This window comes from Hyla sarda, chromosome 8, assembly GCF_029499605.1.
Source record: "Hyla sarda isolate aHylSar1 chromosome 8, aHylSar1.hap1, whole genome shotgun sequence".
In the NCBI taxonomy this organism is placed as follows: Eukaryota; Metazoa; Chordata; class Amphibia; order Anura; family Hylidae; genus Hyla; species Hyla sarda.
In genome coordinates this window covers 181823289-181844465 of record NC_079196.1, presented here as the reverse complement: position 1 = coordinate 181844465, position 21177 = coordinate 181823289, and the positions used below count along the sequence as shown (strand labels likewise).

The 21177-nt window shown below is 45.5% G+C and overlaps 1 protein-coding gene across 1 annotated transcript; it reads left to right on the top strand.

The window, feature by feature from the left end:
• The first annotated feature begins 6869 nt into the window (after nucleotides 1–6869).
• On the top strand, nucleotides 6870–18808 carry RPS15A (ribosomal protein S15a). Its single transcript, XM_056535112.1, has 5 exons — nucleotides 6870–6897; nucleotides 9269–9406; nucleotides 9484–9563; nucleotides 17955–18040; nucleotides 18672–18808. Exons 2-5 carry the CDS (start codon nucleotides 9274–9276, stop codon nucleotides 18763–18765), a joined length of 393 nt encoding a protein of 130 aa, XP_056391087.1. The 5' UTR covers nucleotides 6870–6897; nucleotides 9269–9273; the 3' UTR covers nucleotides 18766–18808.
• The last annotated feature ends 2369 nt before the right edge of the window (nucleotides 18809–21177 follow it).

Here is a 21177-nt window from a genome sequence, read left to right as displayed (position 1 = left end):
GAGTAGTAAAAAAGGACTTGGGAACCGGTACAGCTGAGTGTTCCAATATATACCCTGTTCCAAATTATTATGCAAATTCTATTTAAGTATCACAAAGATTAAATATTTAAGGGCTCTTTTGATCACTGAAAACAATCTCGGACAGCTGTGATAATTAGATTGCCAGGTGAGCCCAATTTAAGGAAAAACTACTAAAGGTGGGTGTTCCACATTATTAAGCAGAGCACCATTTTCAAGCAATATGGGGAACAAAATGGATCTCTCTGCTGCCGAAGAGTGAAATAGTTCATGAAAACTTAAGCGTGATCATTGCACTATTAAGAGATTTGTGGCTGATTCAGAGCACAGACGGGTTCGTGCAGATAAAGGCACATTGAGGAAGATCCATGCATCGGATCAAGAGAGCAGCTGCTAAAATACCATTACATAGCAGCAAACAGATATTTGAAGCTGCTGTTGCCTCTGGAGTCTCACGGACATGAAGGTGTAGAGTCCTACAGAGTCTTGCAACTCTGCATAAACCTTCTATTCGGCCACCACTAACCAATGCACACAAGCTGAAACGGCTGCATTGACAGATAAATACATGAAGACTAATTTTCAAACAGTCCTGTTCACTGATGAGTGCCGTGCAACCCTGAATGATCCAGATAGATGGAGTAGTGGATGGTTGGTGGACGGCCACCCTGTTGCAACCAGGCTGTGACATCAGCAAGGCGGTGGTGGAGTCATGTTTTGGGACGGAATCATGGGAAGAATGCTGGTTGGCCCCTTTAGGGTCCCCAAGGAGTAAAGATGACCTCTGCAAAGTATGTGGAGTTTCTGACTGACCACGTTCTTCCCTGGTACAGAAGGAAGAATTATGCTTTCCGTAATAAAATCATCTTCATGCTTGAGAATGCACCATCTCATGCTGAAAAGAATACCTCTGCATGAATGGCTGCTATGGGGTTAAAAGGAGAGAAAGTCATGGTGTGGTTTGTTTGTTCAATAAAATTTGGGAAGTATACTCTTAATAGTTGATAACATGAGAATTATGCTGACTGTTATTTACATCAATTATTTAGGTAAATGAGAAAAATATAATTTGCATAATAATTTGGAACAGGGTGTATATAGACACTTGGGAAGTATAATCAACTTAATTGAATTAATACGGCCCGCCACCGCCAAGGGAAGGGATCTACCGGCAAGCCACACATCACCGATGTCCAAGGTCTGTGTAATAAAGGCGGACCTTGACCAATTAATGCATAGGCCAGAAAATGTACCAAATCTATCAAGTATCTGAATGGCGTAGGGAAGCATCACTTCAGGGAGGGACATAAATAACACCATATCATCTGCACAAAGACCTACAGTATGCACTCTTCCTCACCCCCCAGGGACATTCCCTTGTAGAACTTATCCTGTTGGATGAGCAGCGCCAGGGGCTTCACCGCCACCCCTGTCGTGTGCCACGCCCCAAGGTTCGCACTTGCGCCCTAGGATCCCATTATAGGATAGAGACCCAGCGCCTGAAATTAGGACCATAACCAACCTATTAAGTACTTCTGACATATACCCACACTCAACCGAATCAAAAGCCATGTCCGCATCTAGTGCCATGGCTTAATCACCATGAAGTACTACACCCACCTGGACAGCCACTTGCACTCTCCTGATATTGTCTGAGGTAGATTTACCAGGCATAAAGCCCGATTGGTCTGGGTGGATAACAGATAAGATCCCCTGATTCAGGCGATTGGCCAATACTTTAGCAATGATTTTATAATCCAAATTTAGCAAAGAAATAGGCAGTAGGAACCACAATCAGTGGGTCCTTATCCGGTTTCAAGAGCACTACAATGGTAGCATCGTTAAAGGAAGAGGGAAAAACCCCATCCATAAATGCCACCTTATTCATGTCCAGGAGCGCCAGTAAGGGCTGGTTCACATCACGTTTTCTCCCATACGGGAGCGCATACGGCAGGGGGAGCTAAAAGCTTGCGCTCCCGTATGTAATTCATTTCAATGAGCCAACCACAGTGAAACGTTCGGTCCGGTTGGCTCATTTTTGCACCGTATGCGCTTTTACAACCGGACCTAAAACCGTGGTTGACCACGGTTTTAGGTGCGGGGAAAAAGCGCATACAGCGCAAAAATGAGCTGACCGGACCGAACGTTTCACTATGGCCGGCTCACTGAAATGAATTACATACGGCAGCGCATAGAAAGGCATAGGGGAGCGCAAGGTTTTAGCTCCCCCCTGCCGTATGCACTCCTGTATGGGAGAAAACGTGATGTGAACCAGCCCTAAGAGTGTTTCAGAATACCAAAGGTAAACCTCCAGGGGAAGACCGTCTGGTCCAGGAGACTTACCCTTGGCCATGTCAGAAACAGCCTCCTGCAGCTCAAGTTAGGTGGAGTAAGTAAGGGGAGTCAAGGTGGTTTAACCTTGAGTCCATGTTGAATAAGGACTTTGAAAATTTCTTTCAGGTGATCCAGGTGTTCCTGATATGTCCGAGAATAGACGATGACGTCATCTAAATACAACAGAAAACTCTGGAAGTTAAGATGCCCCAAGCATCGCTCCATTAGGCGTTGGAAAGTAGCTGGTGCATTGCACAGTCCAAAGGGCATACTTTTGAACTCGAAGAGACCCATAGGGGTCACAAATGCGGTCTTCTCTCTATCCTCTTCTGCCATTGGCACCTGCCAGTAGCTGCTCGTCAGATCCAGTGTGGAAAAATAGGCGGCCGACCCCAATGCAGTCAAGGATTCTTCGATGCGAGGGAGAGGATAGGCATCCTTATGAGTTATGCTGTTCAACTTCCGGTAATCCACGCAAAAGCGGATAGTCCCATCTTTTTTCTTCACCAGGACCAAAGATGCAGCCCAAGGGCTCTGGCTTTCCTGGATGACATCGGCCTCTTTCATCTCTGCGAGCATTTTCTTTATGGTCCGATACATCCCAGGAGCCACAGGGCGATGTCTCTCTTTAATGGGTGGATTGTCCCCAGTGAGAATCCTATGTTTGATCATGGCGGTCCTGCCAAAGTCTGTGGGAAACTTGCTGAAAGCTTCCTGATATCTCTTAGCTACCTGGATGACCCCTTCCACCTGTTATTTGGGGGTATCTTCGCCTCCTATTTGCAGTTGGCTCCACCAAGGTGCCGCAGGATTTTGGTCAGGTCCTCGTTGAGCCACTTGTGACTTTGAGACCACATCTCTGACATCCAAATGGTGCAGGGTAGCCAGCGGGGTATACTTGGGTATTTGGACCGCAACTTGAGAGAGGTTAATAAGTCTCACTGGAACCTTCCCATTACGTACTGTTACCAGGCTTCTAGCGGCTCGCACCAAGGGACAATCTTCCGCCGTTCATATAGTCGGAGGCGTACTTCCGAGGGAGAGTGAGATTCAAACACTTGAGAAAGTCCTTCAAAAATCTGTCCCACTGTAGCTTTATCAGCCGCCGGCCAGGTGCAAAGTTCCTCCAAGGCGGGTCCCTGGAGCTGTCCCAGAAGCAGCTGTATCTGTTGATGAGGGGGTAATGCATAAAAGCCAAAGAGGCTGTAAAACTTTTCTTTAAAGTCTCTCAAGGTAAAGGGGTCACCATTGTAGGTGGGCAACACAGGATTCCCCAAGAAGACAGGTGCAGCAACAGACTGGAGGTGGACTTGCTGGGTCCTGCTCCGCTTGTGATGAAGGCCTTGCTGGGAGCACAGGTAGAGCATGTCTTTGTGAGGTAGAATGCGTTGGTGAAGGTGGCAACACCCTTCTGACTTGGGGTGGAGACCCCATTGGTGGGGTCACAGGAGCATCACCCCCTTGCTGTTCAGATGGGGACTGTGGCGCTGCAGGTTCTGACGTTTCTGTATTTGGTATGCTGGCCCTTTAAATAGATCTTGAATTCCCAGGTCCCCAGAAGATACGCAGTTGTTCTCTAATCTGGAACTTGAGAGCGTAGATTTCAAATTTGAGGGCGGTGATTTGAAACTCTACAGCTTTTAATTGAAATTTGAGTGCGTTGATCGGTAGCTGAAGTGATTCTATATAGGACTTCAATTCAGCAATCTGGTGTCTCAAAGTCCCGTACTGTTCCGGCTCTTTACAGCTTCCAACCCTTTGTCGCACTCTGCGCCTTTTCCCGCGCTGAACTTCCTCTCTTTGTTGGTTTCCGGCACTAGACTCCAATAAAATGGCCGCGGCGGCACCGAGGATCTCTGGATCACGTGCGCAGGGAAGCCCCGCGCTAACTTCAGTACTTCCTTTCGCAGCTTGTAGCTCCGCTGCGCTGTTCGCCTCCCCCTTACTTTACATGCGCACTTCCTCCACACAGCAACCCCTTACTCCAAAGTATAAGTCACAGTACATGAATAAAGTTCGTTTTCTGGGGGAGTACACTTTCACTAGTGGCGACTGTAGTAGGCACACACCCGAATCCTGTTCGTGCGACGCCAAAAAGGCTTTGTGGTAGCCCTTGGGGGCCTATCGCCGCCCTCCCCAGTTACGATAGGTGCATGCATAAAATGACTGAGGTCCACAAGGTAGTTGAACTTGGATAACTTTACTTAAAGGCTTGCGGTACATCCAATGAACAGTAACAGTCTCGTTAATACAGTCTCTATACAGTTCAATGACTGACAGTTGTTGCGGACCTTGACTTCTAATACAAGTCTCTGAATTTAGGGTAATTTGCGAAGATCTGTCAGGATTTAGGGGATAGATAAGGTCCGGTGATCTTGCAGAGTGCTTAGGGATTGATACACTCACGATTCTGAATAGATCAGCCGTTGCTGCAAGGCTCGGGCCTAACTCACTGCGGAAGATAGCTGCGCAGATCCTGCTCGTTTGACAGCCCGGGAACAAGAGAGAGAGCAATGGCCGCCGCTCCCTTACATGGGCAGAGACAGGGCAGTTTTGGATTAGTCCGAGTAACTGTCACCCACTGTTACAGAGAGTGATGGGAGAAATACGTCATAGGGGCCTCCAAAGGTCCTTAAGCAATAAACCATAGAGTTCACCTGATCACGTGACCCGCAGGTCCTGCTACACTATGTAGAGGTAATTAACCAATTATATACATTTGTACAATCCTATATATATATATATATATATATATATATATCCTAAGTAATTACTAGATAACTAATACCTAGATGAGAGATGACTAGGGGTGGACTAGACAATAAGGACCCCCACGTCCTAGGGACTCTGGCTATGGGGACCTATACACACAGGTACTGGATAGGATGCGGTACCGGGACACCACATAGTCATGATTTTTTCCAAAAGTACGACAAAATCAAACCTATATAAGGAGGATATGATTTTAATTGTATGGACCTACAGAATAAAGATAAAGTTTCATTTTTACTGAAAAATGTACTACGTAGAAACTGAAGCCCCCCAAATTTACAAAATGGTGTTTTCTTCAATTTTGTCGCACGATTTTTTTTCCCCATTTCAACGTAGATTTTTGGGTAAAATGACTGATGTCATTACAAAGTAGAATTGGTGGCCCAAAAAATAAGCCATCATATGGATTTTTAGGTGCAAAATTGAAAGAGTTATGATTTTTAAAAGGTAATGAGGAAAAAAAACAAGCGCAAAAACAGAAAAAGGCTTGGTCCTTAAGGGGCTTAGGGTGGGTTCACACTACGTTTTGTCCCATACGGGAGCGCATACGGCAGGAGGGAGCTAAAACCTCGCGCTCCCGTATGTGACCGTATGCGCTCCCGTATGCCATTCACTTCAATGAGCCGACCGGAGTGAAACGTTCGGTCCGGTCGGCTCATTTTTGCGCCGTATGCGCTTTTACAACCGGACCTAAAACCGTGGTTGACCACGGTTTTAGGTCCGGTTGTAAAAGCGCATACGGCGCAAAAATGAGCCGACCGGACCGAACGTTTCACTCCGGTCGGCTCATTGAAATGAATGGCATACGGGAGCGCATACGGTTACATACGGGAGCGCGAGGTTTTAGCTCCCTCCTGCCGTATGCGCTCCCGTATGGGACAAAACGTAGTGTGGACCCACCCTAACTCTGCAAGCAACCCGAGAATAAAGTGAACAGTATCCGAATTTGCCAGAAGTGGGGATATGAAAACAGCATATGAGGTCGAAATATGAGATGGGGATATAAGAAAGAAATGTATTAAAACCTGTCCAGAGGAAAAGTTGCTGAGTTGCCCATAGCAACCAATCAGATCGCTTCTTTCATTTTGCAGAGGCCTTGTTAAAAATGAAAGAAGAAATCTGATTGGTTGCTATGGGCAACTATTCCTCTGGTCAGGTTTTGATAAATTTCCCCATTGTGTACAGGATAGGACAGGCTATGAGGATAGGATATGGGGACAATAGCGTCATTGTTGCTTTTCCTCTCCCACAAGGAGTGGAGGATTGGGCAATGCCAGGTACTCCGCTAGTAAGTTATAAAATAAACAATGGCATTGCTCCACCACGGTCACATCGCCTCACATCACACATAATTCTATAGGACCTTGTAATTCCACTGCATGAAATCGCATCTACATCCTGTGATTTCATGTTATTTAATAAGGCTGATGATCTTCAAAGTGTGGTAAAACTACAATTCCCAGCATGCCCGGACAGCCAACGGGAGCTGTGGTTTTGCCACAGCTGGAGGAGCACAGGCTGGGAAGCACTGACACCAGCACCACCCAAGTCATTCCTTACAGTTCTCATCCATGTAGAGAGCCGAGTAGGCCATTGTAATCGAATCGATCAGCTTATCCACCACTTCCTACAGTGCATTCGGTTCGGCGATGGATTAGTAACGCCTAGACGATAGAGCTCTCAACGTGGAAGATAACCTCGCGAGACTTCAAAATTTCCCATATCTCCGCGCGAGTTCTTCCTCCTCCCTCTTTCCGCCATACTGCAGACCCGGTGAGTAAGTCACCGTCCCGGGCCTGACTGAAATCCCTAGTGTATCTCGGCCATCCGAGCCCGGGCCGCCCTCCCGGTGTGACCGTGGTGTAGTAGAGGAGCGGCGCTGTCGGAGGAGCTCGGTATGGCGGTGGGGCGGGCTCCCTATGGCTCTCAGTTTGGACTTGAGCCCTTGGCTTGTCCCTTGTTGCCTCCCGCCTCAGTGCTGAGCCATGAAGTCCGGGGTGACTGTGGGAAACCCCTTCGGCTTCCTGCTCCATTACGGGACCTGAAGCCGAGGCCTTCTGGGGCGCTGTCCGCGTATTGGGACAGGAACCGGGATGTGCCCAGTGTGTGAATCCCTGCAGGCTGAGGTGCCCTGTGCCCAGTGTGTGGCCCTGTGGGTGTCCTATGCCCGGTGTGTGGCCCTGTGGGTGCCCTGTGCCCAGTGTGTGAATCCCTGCCGGCTGTAGTGCCCTGTGCCCGGTGTGTGGCCCTGTGGGTGTCCTATGCCCAGTGTGTGAATCCCTGCAGGCTGTAGTGCCCTGTGCCCGGTGTGTGGCCCTGTGGGTGCCCTGTGCCCAGTGTGTGAATCCCTTCCGGCTGTAGTGCCCTGTGCCCGGTGTGTGGCCCTGTGGGTGTCCTATGCCCAGTGTGTGAATCCCTGCCGGCTGTGGTGCCCTGTGCCCGGTGTGTGGCCCTGTGGGTGCCCTGTGCCCAGTGTGTGAATCCCTGCAGGCTGTAGTGCCCTGTGCCCGGTGTGTGGCCCTGTGGGTGTCCTATGCCCAGTGTGAATCCCTGCAGGCTGTAGTGCCCTGTGCCCGGTGTGTGGCCCTGTGGGTGCCCTGTGCCCAGTGTGTGAATCCCTTCCGGCTGTAGTGCCGTGTGCCCGGTGTGTGGCCCTGTGGGTGTCCTATGCCCAGTGTGTGAATCCCTGCCGGCTGTGGTGCCCTGTGCCCGGTGTGTGGCCCTGTGGGTGCCCTGTGCCCAGTGTGAATCCCTGCCGGCTGTAGTGCCCTGTGCCCGGTGTGTGGCCCTGTGGGTGCCCTGTGCCCGGTGTGTGGCCCTGTGGGTGTCCTGTGCCCAGTGTGTGAATCCCTGCCGGCTGTAGTGCCCTGTGCCCGGTGTGTGGCCCTGTGGGTGCCCTGTGCCCAGTGTGTGAATCCCTGCCGGCTGTAGTGCCCTGTGCCCGGTGTGTGGCCCTGTGGGTGCCCTGTGCCCGGTGTGTGAATCCCTGCCGGCTGTAGTGCCCTGTGCCTGGTGTGTGGCCCTGTGCCTGCTGTGTGGCCCTGTGGGTGCCTGGTGCCCGGTGTGTAGCCCTGTGGGTGCCCTGTGCCCGGTGTGTGGGGGTTTTCCCTGTGACCTGGAGCCCGTATGTGGTGCTGAGTTCTGTCAGCTCCTGTGACACTACAAGTACCAGCATGCCCTGAAACTTTCATACATGCAGAGTCTTGTATTGTCAGTGTGCAGGTCCCAACTAGTGCCTTATTGACTGACACATAGACCAGCCTTATGTATGATGGGGACCCATAATGAATGGTGCAGTAGAGCCCTTTATGTCTGATCTGGTGCTTGTGTGTGTCTGGGGTGCTGAGTTCTGTCAGTTCTTGTAACACTACAACTACCAGCATGCCCTGCTTCACTTATTATACATGCTGAGAATTGTATTGTCTTGAGTGCAAGCACATTGAACCCCATAAGAATGGGTTAGTAGTACCAGTCAGTGGCTGGAGCTCCATTCATTCTCTTTGGGGCTGTAGACAGTAAATGAGGTGCAGGCTACATGTATATTGAATGCTCTGGTGGTTCCTGTTGATCAGTGAGGGTCCCAGTGGTCAGCTTATAATACCCTCCAATGGGAATACCTCCCCATGAATTCAGTGTAAGGTCTTCATTTGCTTTTATTGAGGGCTGACTGTCCTGTAGATGGCATAACCCTTGCTGGCTATAGTCTGATTTGGACTACATGTCCCCTGATGCTCTTACACCCAAAATGATGCCAAAGCATCATGGGAGATGTAGTCCAAAACATCTGCATTGCCTATGTCTGGTCTATTATTTGGTGACACTGGCATCTAATTGTGTTTACCAAACTGTCTCCAACTGTTGCAAAACTACAACTCCCAGCATGCCCGGACAGCCTTTGGCTGTCCGGGCATGCAGGGAGTAGTAGTTTTGCAACAGCTATAGACACTGAAATACTGAGAGCCTTAAAAAGTTGTTTCCTCAAATTTTCATCTACATCAGCAGGATGGTAAATAGAAGTGTAAAACTGATGTAGTGTCATGTGACTTGATCGGTGTCCCTGGCTCCATCTATAGGAGTCCTCTTGTACATGGGGCACTAACCTCTCGCCTGTAGTCTGATGAATGGTCACCGTCTTTTCTTCCAGGCACCATGGTGCGTATGAACGTGCTTGCCGATGCCCTTAAAAGCATCAACAATGCAGAGAAACGTGGCAAGCGCCAGGTTCTCATCAGACCGTGCTCAAAGGTGATAGTGCGATTCCTTACAGTGATGATGAAGCATGGTGAGTGCCCCGACTGTCTCTCCAGCTCTCCCTGCTCTATGGAGGACTGTGACTGACGTTACCTTCTTCTATTGCAGGTTACATTGGGGAATTTGAAATCATTGATGATCACAGGGCCGGAAAAATTGTTGTCAATCTAACAGGCAGACTGAACAAGGTGAGAAGGGTGTGTAGTGCTGGGGTGGGTGGGTATGGTCCCTTTTGGGGTCTCAAATGAGCAATTTACGTGGGAAAGGTGGTTAGTATACTTATTAGCCAGTGTGGTGAGCTGCGGAGTATCCCTTGGCTTGGCCCGGCTGTTTACCTGATCATCCATTCAGTTAGTGATTGCATTTCCCATTGTTTTGCTGCCTGGATCAGCATTGGTCAGCTTGATGGCCAGGGTCTTTTTATTTTTTTATAAATATATATCTCTATCCTAAAAGTAACGCTAGAATACTACCCTGTGAATTCAGTGAACATAAGACGTGGGGCACCACAATGAAGAAAGGTGTTTGGTTATTGTAGATGTGCTGTTACTCCAGCGTTGCAAAAAAAAAAAAAAAGTTCTAAGACGAATGTGATTTTTGCATGTTTGCAGGGCAGGCTCATAGACTTGTCAATGTACCAAACATTGCTGATATGTGACATTGCAGTTTGTCTCTTCCTCTGAAAAATGCATTAAAAATTGGACTTTGTAATGTTAGAGCTTATATCATGTTAACTCCTTAACAGTCCTAGGGGTATATACATGTCTCTGTGCCGTTAAGGAGTTATGGAGCAGGCTCTTGACTCGAGCCTTTGACATACTAGGTGGGCCCTAGCTGATTTCAGTAGCTAAGGCAGGTGCTAATAGCCGGCATGCGAAGAGTGATGCGACTGGCTATTAACCCTTTAAATTGCCACCATTATGGCTGACAGAAGTGCCTGAGGCTGTGTTCAGTCTCTGGAAAGTCTGACTGGCTAGATAATTCCATTGTTTCAATCGGTGCAAGAAATCTAAAATTGGGCACGAACATCAGTAACAAACAGCTGATCTTTCGCTTAATCTTACCTGCATGTGCACATGTTTGTTCCTATGGGGAAATGAGAAGTCAGACTGACCCTGGCTTAGGCTGGGTTCACACCACGTTTTCTTAAATACGGTTCCCGTATACGGTTTGGAGGAGGGGGGCGGTTTCCGTATACGGTTTGGAGGAGGGGGCGGGGCTTAATCGCGGCACCCGCACTCAGCCGTATTCGGGAACCGTATTTAATGCAAGTCTATGAGCCGACCGGAGTGAACCGCAGCCTCTGGTCGGCTTCGTTTTCGGCCGTATGCGGTTTCCCGGACCGCAGGCAAAGACGTGGTCGACCATGTTTTTGCCTGCGGTCGGGAAACCGCATGCTGCCAAAAACGAAGCCGACCGGAGGCTGCGGTTCACTCCGGTCGGCTCATAGACTTGCATTAAATACGGTTCCCGAATACGGCTGAGTGCGGGCGCCGCGATTAAGCCCCGCCCCCTCCTCCAAACCGTATACGGGAACCGTATTTAAGAAAACGTGGTGTGAACCCAGCCTTACCTGTTCAGGAATAAAGGATCTATCGTATTGACTAGGGATGTCGCGATTCCTTTTTTTTTTTTTTTTTTTTTTTTTTTAAACGACAGAGTACCAATACTTTTTCTTAAGTACTCGCAGATACAATTACCAATACTTTTTTCAATGTCATGTGACAGGGTTTTTATTTTTTTCCTTAAGGGTACGTTCACACGGGCGGATCCAGTGTTTTACTCTGCGGGTCCACTGCTGAAGGACTGCTACATGGTGCCTTTTAAGATGTGCCTGCTCAGAGCAGCAATACGCCGCTACGAGCAGAGACACTGCAATGTGAGTTGGAGCATGCACGTGCAGTGTGCTCTTACAGAAGTCTGCTTGTAGAAGCGTAAAATACACCGTGGGTCTGCCCGTGTGAACGTACCCTCAATGTATATAATATACTCTTTTGAAAGTGGGATTAGGGGGATTAGTTCACTTATTTTTTTCATTTTTTTCACTTTAGTCCTGATAGGGGACTATTATGTGCAATCTGTAGATTGCATACACTGATCAATGCTATGCCATAGCATAGCAGTAATCAATGTTATCGGTGCTCCTTTACTAATGCCTGCCATGGCAGGCATTAGTAAAGGAGCGACGATCTGATGCACCAAGCATAAGGGACCTCCGGCTGTCCTCACAGCTGATCAGGACACTGCAGTGATCCCAATCAGCATCACTGAGTTAACCGGCAGTCAACTTCAGGACTCTTCAATCAACTTTGGTAGCGGCGTCTAAAGGGTTAATGTGGGTCCCGGCTATGATGTGCGCTCAGCTGCTGAGCACACTGGATAGCTTGGGAGCAGAAGGTGCAGGCGACTTACCTGCCAGATGGACTTGCACTGACAGGTATCGGGGACATTTGCATGAGTAAAAGTGAAAATGCCCAGTACTGGTATCTGGATATTTCCCAACAGTTGGCAGACCCCCATAAACATTGTAGTCTGAACCTGTAGATGCTATTTATTAGTTTTTGCTCTGTAGTGGTCTAGTTCTACTCACAATTAGTCTGGTGTATTTCTTTAGACATGCAGCAGATTTTTGCAAGGATTGGCCCCATTGTCATTTTGGGGTGGCTCATTTGTGGTGTTTCAATATAAATTGAATTGCATGCCACTTGTTTATGCTTCTGACAAATCTTCCATTGCATGTTAATAAACCCTTCACATGCAGGAAAAGTGGATTTTGGCCTGGCATGGAGGAAAATCTGCATAAATGTTTGCAGATGGTGTCTCTAATTGGGTCTGATGCCAAATGTTTTTTGGGTATCACAGGTGTCTTTTAACTAGAATAAAAATACAGTGATTTTGGTCTAGTTTGCACACCTTTTTAAATAAGGGTATTACTGTGTTTTTTATTAGCAATTTTGTTCAAATGTGTAAATGCAGCGTGTTAGTGGATCTAAATGTCTTCTTGAGGAATTCCCTCTGAGCCTGAATGGAGTAAATATTTATCTAATGGTTGCCGCATAATCTTTGCTTCTACCTGACTGTAAGCAGTTTGTACCTGTAAGTCCTATAGGCCCTTGAGCTGTAGTGTTCTTGTCTGACATTTCCGTTTGAACTTCTCAATGGCCATATGGCAAGAAGTACTGGTGACCTCCAGTACTTAAAGGAGAACTCCAGAATATAAAAGTTGTGGCCCATACTGCCGGCAGTAAAAAATAAAGATGTACATATCTTCCTCCGCTCCCCCGGGGCCTCCGGTAACAGACTCTGGTCTCCACCGCGATCCACTTCCTGGTTGCCGGTGGTCGGATGAATCATGCTGCGCTCAGCCAATCACCATCCGCAGCAAAGTCTGACTCAGCCGGCGATAGGCTGAGTGGCAGTGTGAAAACTCTTCAGGACACAAAATTCTTCACTACACCGGCACCTGGGGCCGAAAAACGTCACACTGCCGCTCAGCCTATCGCCGGCTGAGTCAGACTTCGCTGCGGATGGTGATTGGCTGAGCGCAGTAAGACTCTCCGACCACCGGCAACCAGGAAGAGGATCACAGCGGTGACCTGAGGCCCGGGGGAGCCGAGGAAGGTATGTACATTTTTTTTTTTTTCCTGCCGGCAGTATGGGGGACAATTTATGTTCCGGAGTTCTCCTTTAAGGGTTAGAGGGAGTCACAGCAATCGTACTATAGATAAATAACTGAAAATCCCTTTACCCACCATTCATATAAATTACATTTTGTGTAGGGTTGTCTTGAAACCATTTATAAATGCGCTACATAACTGGTTTTTATGCACCTTACATCTAGACAAAGTAACTCCACTCTGGGCAGGTATTTTAGGCTTAGCTTTTCAGCTGGCATCTGGTTGGTGTATGAGCACTTTTTTGTGTATGGGCACTTTAAGTAGATAAAGTCAACCAAACCTAGCTACAAAGATGTTTGGCCAACTTTTAGTTGAATAGTGGCTCACGACCCTCTGATAATGTCTTTGAAAAGAATGGTAGGATGTGCTGGATTTATGCCGCCTGACATTTGTTGGGAAGGATTAGCTGTCTGGCTGCGGCTTACCCCTTCCCATAGACAACACATGAATGTTTGGCCACATTGAACGGTTGTGTATGGGTATGTAGAGAATAACTCAGCTGAATGTTTAAAGGGGTACCTTTTAGGTTGACTGTACATGCTTAATGCTGTATATGTTTAACCCCTTAAGGACCAGGGTTTTTTCCGTTTTTGCATTTTCCTTTTTTGCTCCTTGCCTTTAAAAAATCATAACTTTAAAGTTTGCACCTAAAAATCCATATGATGGCTTATTTTTTGCGCCACCAATTCTACTTTGTAATGACGTCAGTCATTGTGGCCAAAAATCTACGGTAAAACGGGAAAAAAAAGTGAGACAAAATTGAAAAAAACCCAGCTTTGTAACTTTTGGGGGCTTCCGCTTCTACGTAGTACTTTTTTTTGGTAAAAATGACACCTGATATTTATTCTGTAGGTCCATACGGTTAAAATGATACCCTACTTATATAGGTTTGATTTTGACGTACTTCTCTAAAAAATCCTAACTATATGCAGGAAAATTAATACGTTTAAAATTGTCATTTCTGACCCCTATAACTCTTACATGACAGTGGGCTCAGCCTATCACTGGCCGGGGCGGGGCATCGCTGCGGCCAGTGATAGGCTGACGGCTGTCCTCCCCCCTGTCCCCAAGCGTGCGCCGAGGTAGGTGAGTTAAAAGTTTATTTTCTTTATCTTTTGCAGCCCGGCATATGTATACAGCGTACAGCAGTGGTCTCAAAACTGTAGACCTCCAGCTGTTGCAAAACTACAACTTCCAGCATGCCCTGACAGCTGTTGGCTGTTTGGGCATGCTGGGAGTTGTAGTTTTGCAACAACTGGAGGTCCGCAGGTTGGAGACCACTGGCGCACAGTATAGAGTTCCAGCGCCCCCCAACAAAGAGGAGGAGGGCAGTGCTTGACATCTGAGTAGTACCCCGCTGGGCTGATCATTAATTGGGGGGAGCAGAACAATGCTGGCAGGTCAGATGATTTGCGTGGGGTCACAAGAGTGGGGGGGGGGGGGGGGGGTTGTCACAAGAGTGGGGGGGGGGGGGGGGAGAAAATACAGTGAAACCGCCGTAAGTTAAAAAATTACCGTGATACAGATTTGGTCATACCGCCCAGCCTTAAGCAAGACTGGAGTTGTAGCTGGTTGTACAAAATGAATTCTGCTTTATTTGGATAAAATGACTGCCTTTATTTGAGCACAGGGTCCTTGCTATATAGTACATACACTATATATGTGTACGTATATGTGAGATATATATGTGTATAGATATATATATGTATATATGTAAAATATAGTTGGATAAAATTGATACATAAAAATGCTACCTAGTTTTATGACAATTTAAATGTCCAGTGTAATGCCCGTATATAGGTTTTCTATATACTTGTCTGTTACTTCCTTAAGTTGGATTACACTGTGTCACTTAAGTTGTTAGCGTTGCATGTATGGCACAGGTATCTGCCTGGTCTAATAGGATATTACCTGCGAGTCAGATGAATACTGCGATGTGAAGATATCGTTGGACTTGCAGTCTTCATGGAAGGTTGCGGTGAGATGCCGACTCCCTTAGCCGTCGGATGGCATGGATGTGCGCCTGGCTCAGTAGGTGAGAAGATTCCGGCAGTACCCCTTTATCAATGGCAGCCATCTAAGGAGAGCACATCACTCCTACTGCCAGAATCTTCTCACCTACTGAGCCAGACGCACGTCCATGCCATCCATCAGCTAAGGGAGTCTGCATCTCACCGCAACCTTCCATGAAGAAAGTCCCAGCGATGTCTTCACATCACAGTATTCATCTGTCTCTCAGGTAATATCCTATTAGACCGGGTGAATACCAGTGCCATACCTGCAACGCTCACAACTAGATTCACACCCTGTATTCCAACTTATGGATTTAACAATACCTTGAAAACATATGGCACAAAACTAGGTGGCATTATCTCTGAATGTATTGTAGCATAATTTTATGCAACTATTTTACCATATTTTATTAGTGGGTACTATCTGTAGCAAGGGCCCAGCTCAGATAATAGGCATTCATATTTTATCTAAACCCATAATTCACTTTTTACAACCAGCTCAATCTCCAGTCTTCCTAGTTCACCTGTACCTTGAGGTCTGAATCCTAATACTGGTTTTATTCCTTTGGTTTTTGGCATAGAGCTACTCAGTACCTTGGTATAAGGCATACCATAAATTATAGTGCGTAGCCACCCGAACTGTTTTCTTGTTTAAAATCTGTTCCTCTGCACCAGTTGCCTGCATACACCTTGGATGATTGTTGGATCTGTGGACAGGTTTATGGGCTACCTATAGCAACATTGGTTGCTATGGGCAGCTGGTCTAATTTTTCCTCTGCACAGGTTTTGATAAATCTTCCCCATTGCCTTTGGATATTTGACCATGTGTCACATGTGGATCCACATTGTTTGGCACTCTGGACATGTTTTCAAGAAACTATGGCAAGGAGCCAAGTGTACTTGGCACTGACCATAGAAGGTAAATTAAGTTCACTGGCCAAGGCAGAACGTACAATACTAAGTATCCAATAGCTTTGTCACATCTCACAGAAATACTGCAGTTCCTTCTGCAGGCAAAACTCTGACACAGGAGGGAGGTGGCTACAATCACAAAAAGCTGTAAGAGGTTTTGGGGGGTGGTTTGAAAAGGCAGCATATGAATATTGTGACTACGGAGTACACACACTTGCTCTGCATATCAGTACAATTTTCAAGTAACTGTATAGATAAGTGATATTCCAACTTAAACTTATCCCCTATCCAGACTGGGACCAGAGTCTCCTCTGAATAGGGCATTGGTGCACATGCATGACTCCCTGCTCAATTATCAGATGATTTAGGTCCCTGTTCTCTACATTGCAGGGAGAACCATGTGACATGTTCCCTCCAAGAGTTCTTGTATTTAAATGGAATTGGGTTAGATTGTTACACAGGAAGTTTAGAATACCTGTCATCAAACCTGTCTCATACCTTTCCCCTTTCTTACATTGTGAGCTCACGGCAGGGTTAAGTGGCCGTTCCCCAGCAGGCGCTGCTCCAGCGCTCCCCAGCGAGTTTGGTCTCCTGCCTCATCACATTAAAAACATATATAGGTTGAGAATTACAACAAGTAAATAGCAAACTCTATAGGTCTATAACTAATATATGAAGTTTATTTTGGTGACTTTAACCCCTTAACGATGGACGTATATTTATGTCCTCCGCCAGCTCCCGCGGGGTCACGTGGTGTCCCCACGGCATATCGGGGTCAGTCCAGGCGGCTATCAATGGCTGGGACCCGCAGCTAATACAGGACATCACCGATCGCGGTGATGCCCTGTATTAACCCTTCAGACGCGGTGATCAAAGCTGACTGCCGCATCTGAAGTGAAAGTGACCTGGCTGCTCATTTGGGCTGTTCAGGACCGCCGCGGTGAAATCGCGGCGTCCCTAACAGCTTGCAGGACACCGGGAGGGGCCCGTACCTGCCTCCTCGGTGTCTGATCGACGAATGACTGCTCAGTGCCTGAGATCCAGGCAGGAGCAGTCAAGCGCCGATAACACTGATCACAGGCGTGTTAATACACGCCAGTGATCAGCATGAGAGATCCGTGTGTGCAGTGTTATAGGTCCCCATGGGACCTATAACACTGCAAAAAAATAAATAAAAGTGTTCTGGTCATTTAACCCCTTCCCTAATAAGTTTGACTCGCCCCCCTTTTCCCATAAAAAAAGTGTAAATAAAAATGTGGTATCGCTGTGTGCGTAAATGTCTGAACTATAAAAATATATTGTTAGTTAAACCGCACGGTCAATGGCGTACACGTAAAAAAAATCCAAAGCGTATTTTTGGTCACTTTTTATACCATTAAAAAATGAATAAAAAGTGATCAAAAAGTCCGATCAAAACAAAAATGGTACCGATAAAAACTTCAGATCTGAGTCGTCCTTACCGCTCTGTATGTGGAAAAATAAGTTATAGGGGTCGGAAGATGACATTTTTAAACGTATAAATTTTCCTGCATGTAGTTATGATTTTTTCCAGAAGTACGACAAAATCAAACCCATATAAGTAGGGTATCATTTTAACCATATGGACCTACAGAATAATGTGTCATTTTTACCGAAATATGCACTGCGTAGAAACGGAAGCCCCCAAAAGTTACAAAATAGTTTTTTTCTTCGATTTTGTCGCACAATGATTTTTTTTTTCCTGTTTCGCCGTGGATTTTTGGGTAAAATGACTAATGTCCCCGCAAAGTAGAATTGGTGACGCAAAAAATAAGCCATGGTATGGATTTTTAGGTGGAAAATTGAAAGAGTTATGATTTTTAAAAGGTAAGGAGGAAAAAAAATGAAAAACCCTGCGTCCTTAAGGGGTTAATCTTCCGGGCAGTAGGATTACTTCACTGTTCTGTATTGTGTATATTAACCATGAATAATCTACTGTGATGTATATTGGTCTTTGCAGTGTGGCGTCATCAGCCCTAGATTTGATGTGCAGCTGAAGGATCTGGAGAAGTGGCAGAACAACCTCCTACCTTCACGTCAGTTTGGGTAAGTTGAAGACTGTGTGTTCCCTCTAGGTTATTTGTAAGAGGATTGTTTCATGTGTTATAGGGACACCTTTTAACATTTTACTCTTCCTTTCATCCCACAGTAAAATGTATCTTTCTTGTAAATAAACATGAATTTCTGTGACAACAAAGAAAACTGTTCAATTGCTTAGACCTCATTAGCTCCTTATTCATAGATAAACATCCATTGGTAACAAGATTAACTGAACATGTAGCCTAGGACTACACAGACTTTTTGCAGTGTTGAAGTTTGTTCACATCACAATTTTACTCTACATTAGGGTTTAATGTCTGTGTATTGTCAGAAAGGGGTACCAACTTATACCACAGCATACTTTCATTGCATTTAATGAACTGAACCTAATTGACTAGTCACCACATATGGCTAACTCCTGGTGCTGGTTTACTTAGTGGAGCTAAAGTAAAGTTGTGTGAACAGTCACCTTTCTATAACTAAACTGAGCGACAAGTACATAACTTGTGGACACAGCTGGCATTCATAGCTAAAACCAATTAGCCCTACAAAGATAACATAATGCTCAGGCTGATGTGTTCTGTTTTATTTTAGTCTGTGTATTTTTATAAGCCTGGACTACTACTTATTTTTGCAGGTACATTGTATTAACCACATCAGCTGGCATCATGGACCACGAGGAAGCGAGGCGAAAACACACAGGAGGCAAAATCCTAGGATTCTTTTTCTAAGTGTACAAAACAGGCAGGAAAATAAACTGTTATCAAAATTGTTGTTGTGCTTTCTCCATGCCTTTCCTTATCAGTAAAGCATCAATCCCTACACATGATAGAAGTGTCTAATCTGGGTGGTAAGAGATCATGCATACATTCTAAAACTGCCAAGCACAAGCTAGTGATTCACTACATAAAAGTTGTCTCACAGCTTTGAGCTATCTGGTCCACTTCTTACCACAAAGATGGCATATTTTACACCTGATCAACAAAATGCCAGATCTAAAGGTGTGCTCCTCAGATGGCTTTACCTGAACAGTGCTTGAACAAGTGCACATAGGCAGAGCAGCTTGATGTGAGGTATTTTATGGACACCTATTTAGTGCAATATCTATTGCCATATACACTTCTGCAATCTCGTATCTTGCAATTGCACATTCCCCCCCCCCCCCCCCTTCTAATCCCTATCAATCTGGTTATGGACAAACATGAGTGTTGGCTTCAGGCTATTGGAGGGTATATTTTTGCTTGAAACTATAACTCTCTAGTTTTGAAATAGGCCAAAAAACTGGGATGTGCAGCTCACAATTAACTAGCCGAGGTAAGAGGGCTATACACCTACACCTAGTTTTGTAATAGGGGAAACAAAACTAAAAAAGTAGCCAACCCCTCTAGGCTAGCATCAATTGCCTGATACAGTGATGTAATGGTAAAAATGATTGGATCGTGCTTCAATTTTAATGAGTGCAAATTTATTACACTATAAAATACATAAAAATATAATATAAACAATAACTCCTCGAAACACAAGGGCCCTTGTGCTGAGGAAAATTAAAATATAAAACTTATACAAACACCAATAGCTAGCATTGAGAATTTTGGCAATGCAATATTACTTTAAATCTGGCCTCCGATACTTCAAAAATGAGTTAAATGTCCCTTAAAAGGTATGGATTCCAATTATTATACGTAAAGTACGTCAAGTCCCATATATGGTATATATTCCAAATTCGAAACGTGGAATAGGTAAATTACCAGTCTGCAATACATCTTGATAGAAAGTCACCTTGAGTTGAAAATGTGGAGTCCGCACGGTTAGGTGGTACCAGACGCTGGCATGCGTCCTCGTAGCGGTCTGCCTGCCACAGACCAGCTGTAATGATAGCCGCTTGCTGATGTTTTGCTGCAGATGGTAACCACACGATGAAGCAGGTGCGGACTTCTAAGTAACTCGATGGTGGGTGACGTCACAGGCGCTGGGCAATGCTGCCTGTAGGATGGTCCTGGGAATAGTGTACTGCTTAGCAGAACTGGATCAGAGTTCGCCATTGAATAATCAGGTAACGGTGATGTATAATCTTATACCTAGACGCGTTTCAGGGCTCACATGTGCTTTATACACGGCTCTTTCCTCCAGTATGCATGTTCTCTGAAACAACAGCTCCACTATATATTTGTCCGGTCGTAATCAAATAGATTGTTTAAAGGTGATACTTAAGATATTCAAAAACTAGGAATGGATCACTATGGAGGGGTTTGGTGTGTAAAACCCGAACTGGTATTAGTATGGACTCATAAGTCAGTACATACTTGCGGATTTTACGTTATCGCATTGTGTGTATTGATTTTGGCGATAATTTCAACAAATTCACAATGGGCAAAAAAGTATAACATTGACTATATATCCTAAAGTTAAAATAGAGGCTGTAAAACATAAGAAATATGAGTTTCGCACAATGCGATGGAAATTCGCATTCACAACCTAACCGTCGCATCGTGTGAATGGAGGCAATAACAGACATGGTATCCTAACTTAGGTTGCCTAGTGTGAACCAGTATAAATACAAGTATAAAGAAGAAGAAAAGATGATAGTGATACTAAAAATAAAAATGAGATAAAGAGCAATATTATGATAATATTAATATAATAAAAATAAGAGTAAATTTATAGAAATAAAATGAAATGAAAATAACTAAAAATAAAATTAAAAATCATAATAATTAGAAAATATAAAAAAAAATAGAAGTAAATATAAATAAAACTTAAAGACAAATAAAAATAGAACAATGGGAAAAAATGCAATATTAAATACAATGAATATTACAGAATAAACTGACAATACAGTTCTCTCAGACCTGAGAAACTGATAAATATACTTTTTCATATAGATACCACATTTTCAAATGGGACTCTTGGTAGGAGATGGAATGAAGGGGACATGGAGGGCAACAGGGACCCTCCAAAACAATAGAAAAGGGAGGAGACCCCGGAATCCTAAGGAAGCCTGCTGGGGCAGGGGTCCCTGTCCCAGGTTATGGAGTAGTGTTGGAGCTCTATGTATAATCCCCGTAGTCTCAGGAGCACACGCACCTGACTTTCTCCCTAGTCTGGGATTTTTTGGTCTGTGGCTCAAGACCTGGCCGGGGGGA

What these genes read in the sequence shown, in the direction of transcription:
- RPS15A (XM_056535112.1), top strand. Translation starts at nt 9,274, where the DNA reads ATGGTGCGTATGAACGTGCTTGCCGATGCCCTTAAAAGCATCAACAAT. An exon ending in TACAGTGATGATGAAGCATG is followed by an intron (nt 9,407 to 9,483) that starts GTGAGTGCCCCG and finishes CTTCTATTGCAG; the next exon opens with GTTACATTGGGGAATTTGAA. An exon ending in TAACAGGCAGACTGAACAAG is followed by an intron (nt 9,564 to 17,954) that starts GTGAGAAGGGTG and finishes TGGTCTTTGCAG; the next exon opens with TGTGGCGTCATCAGCCCTAG.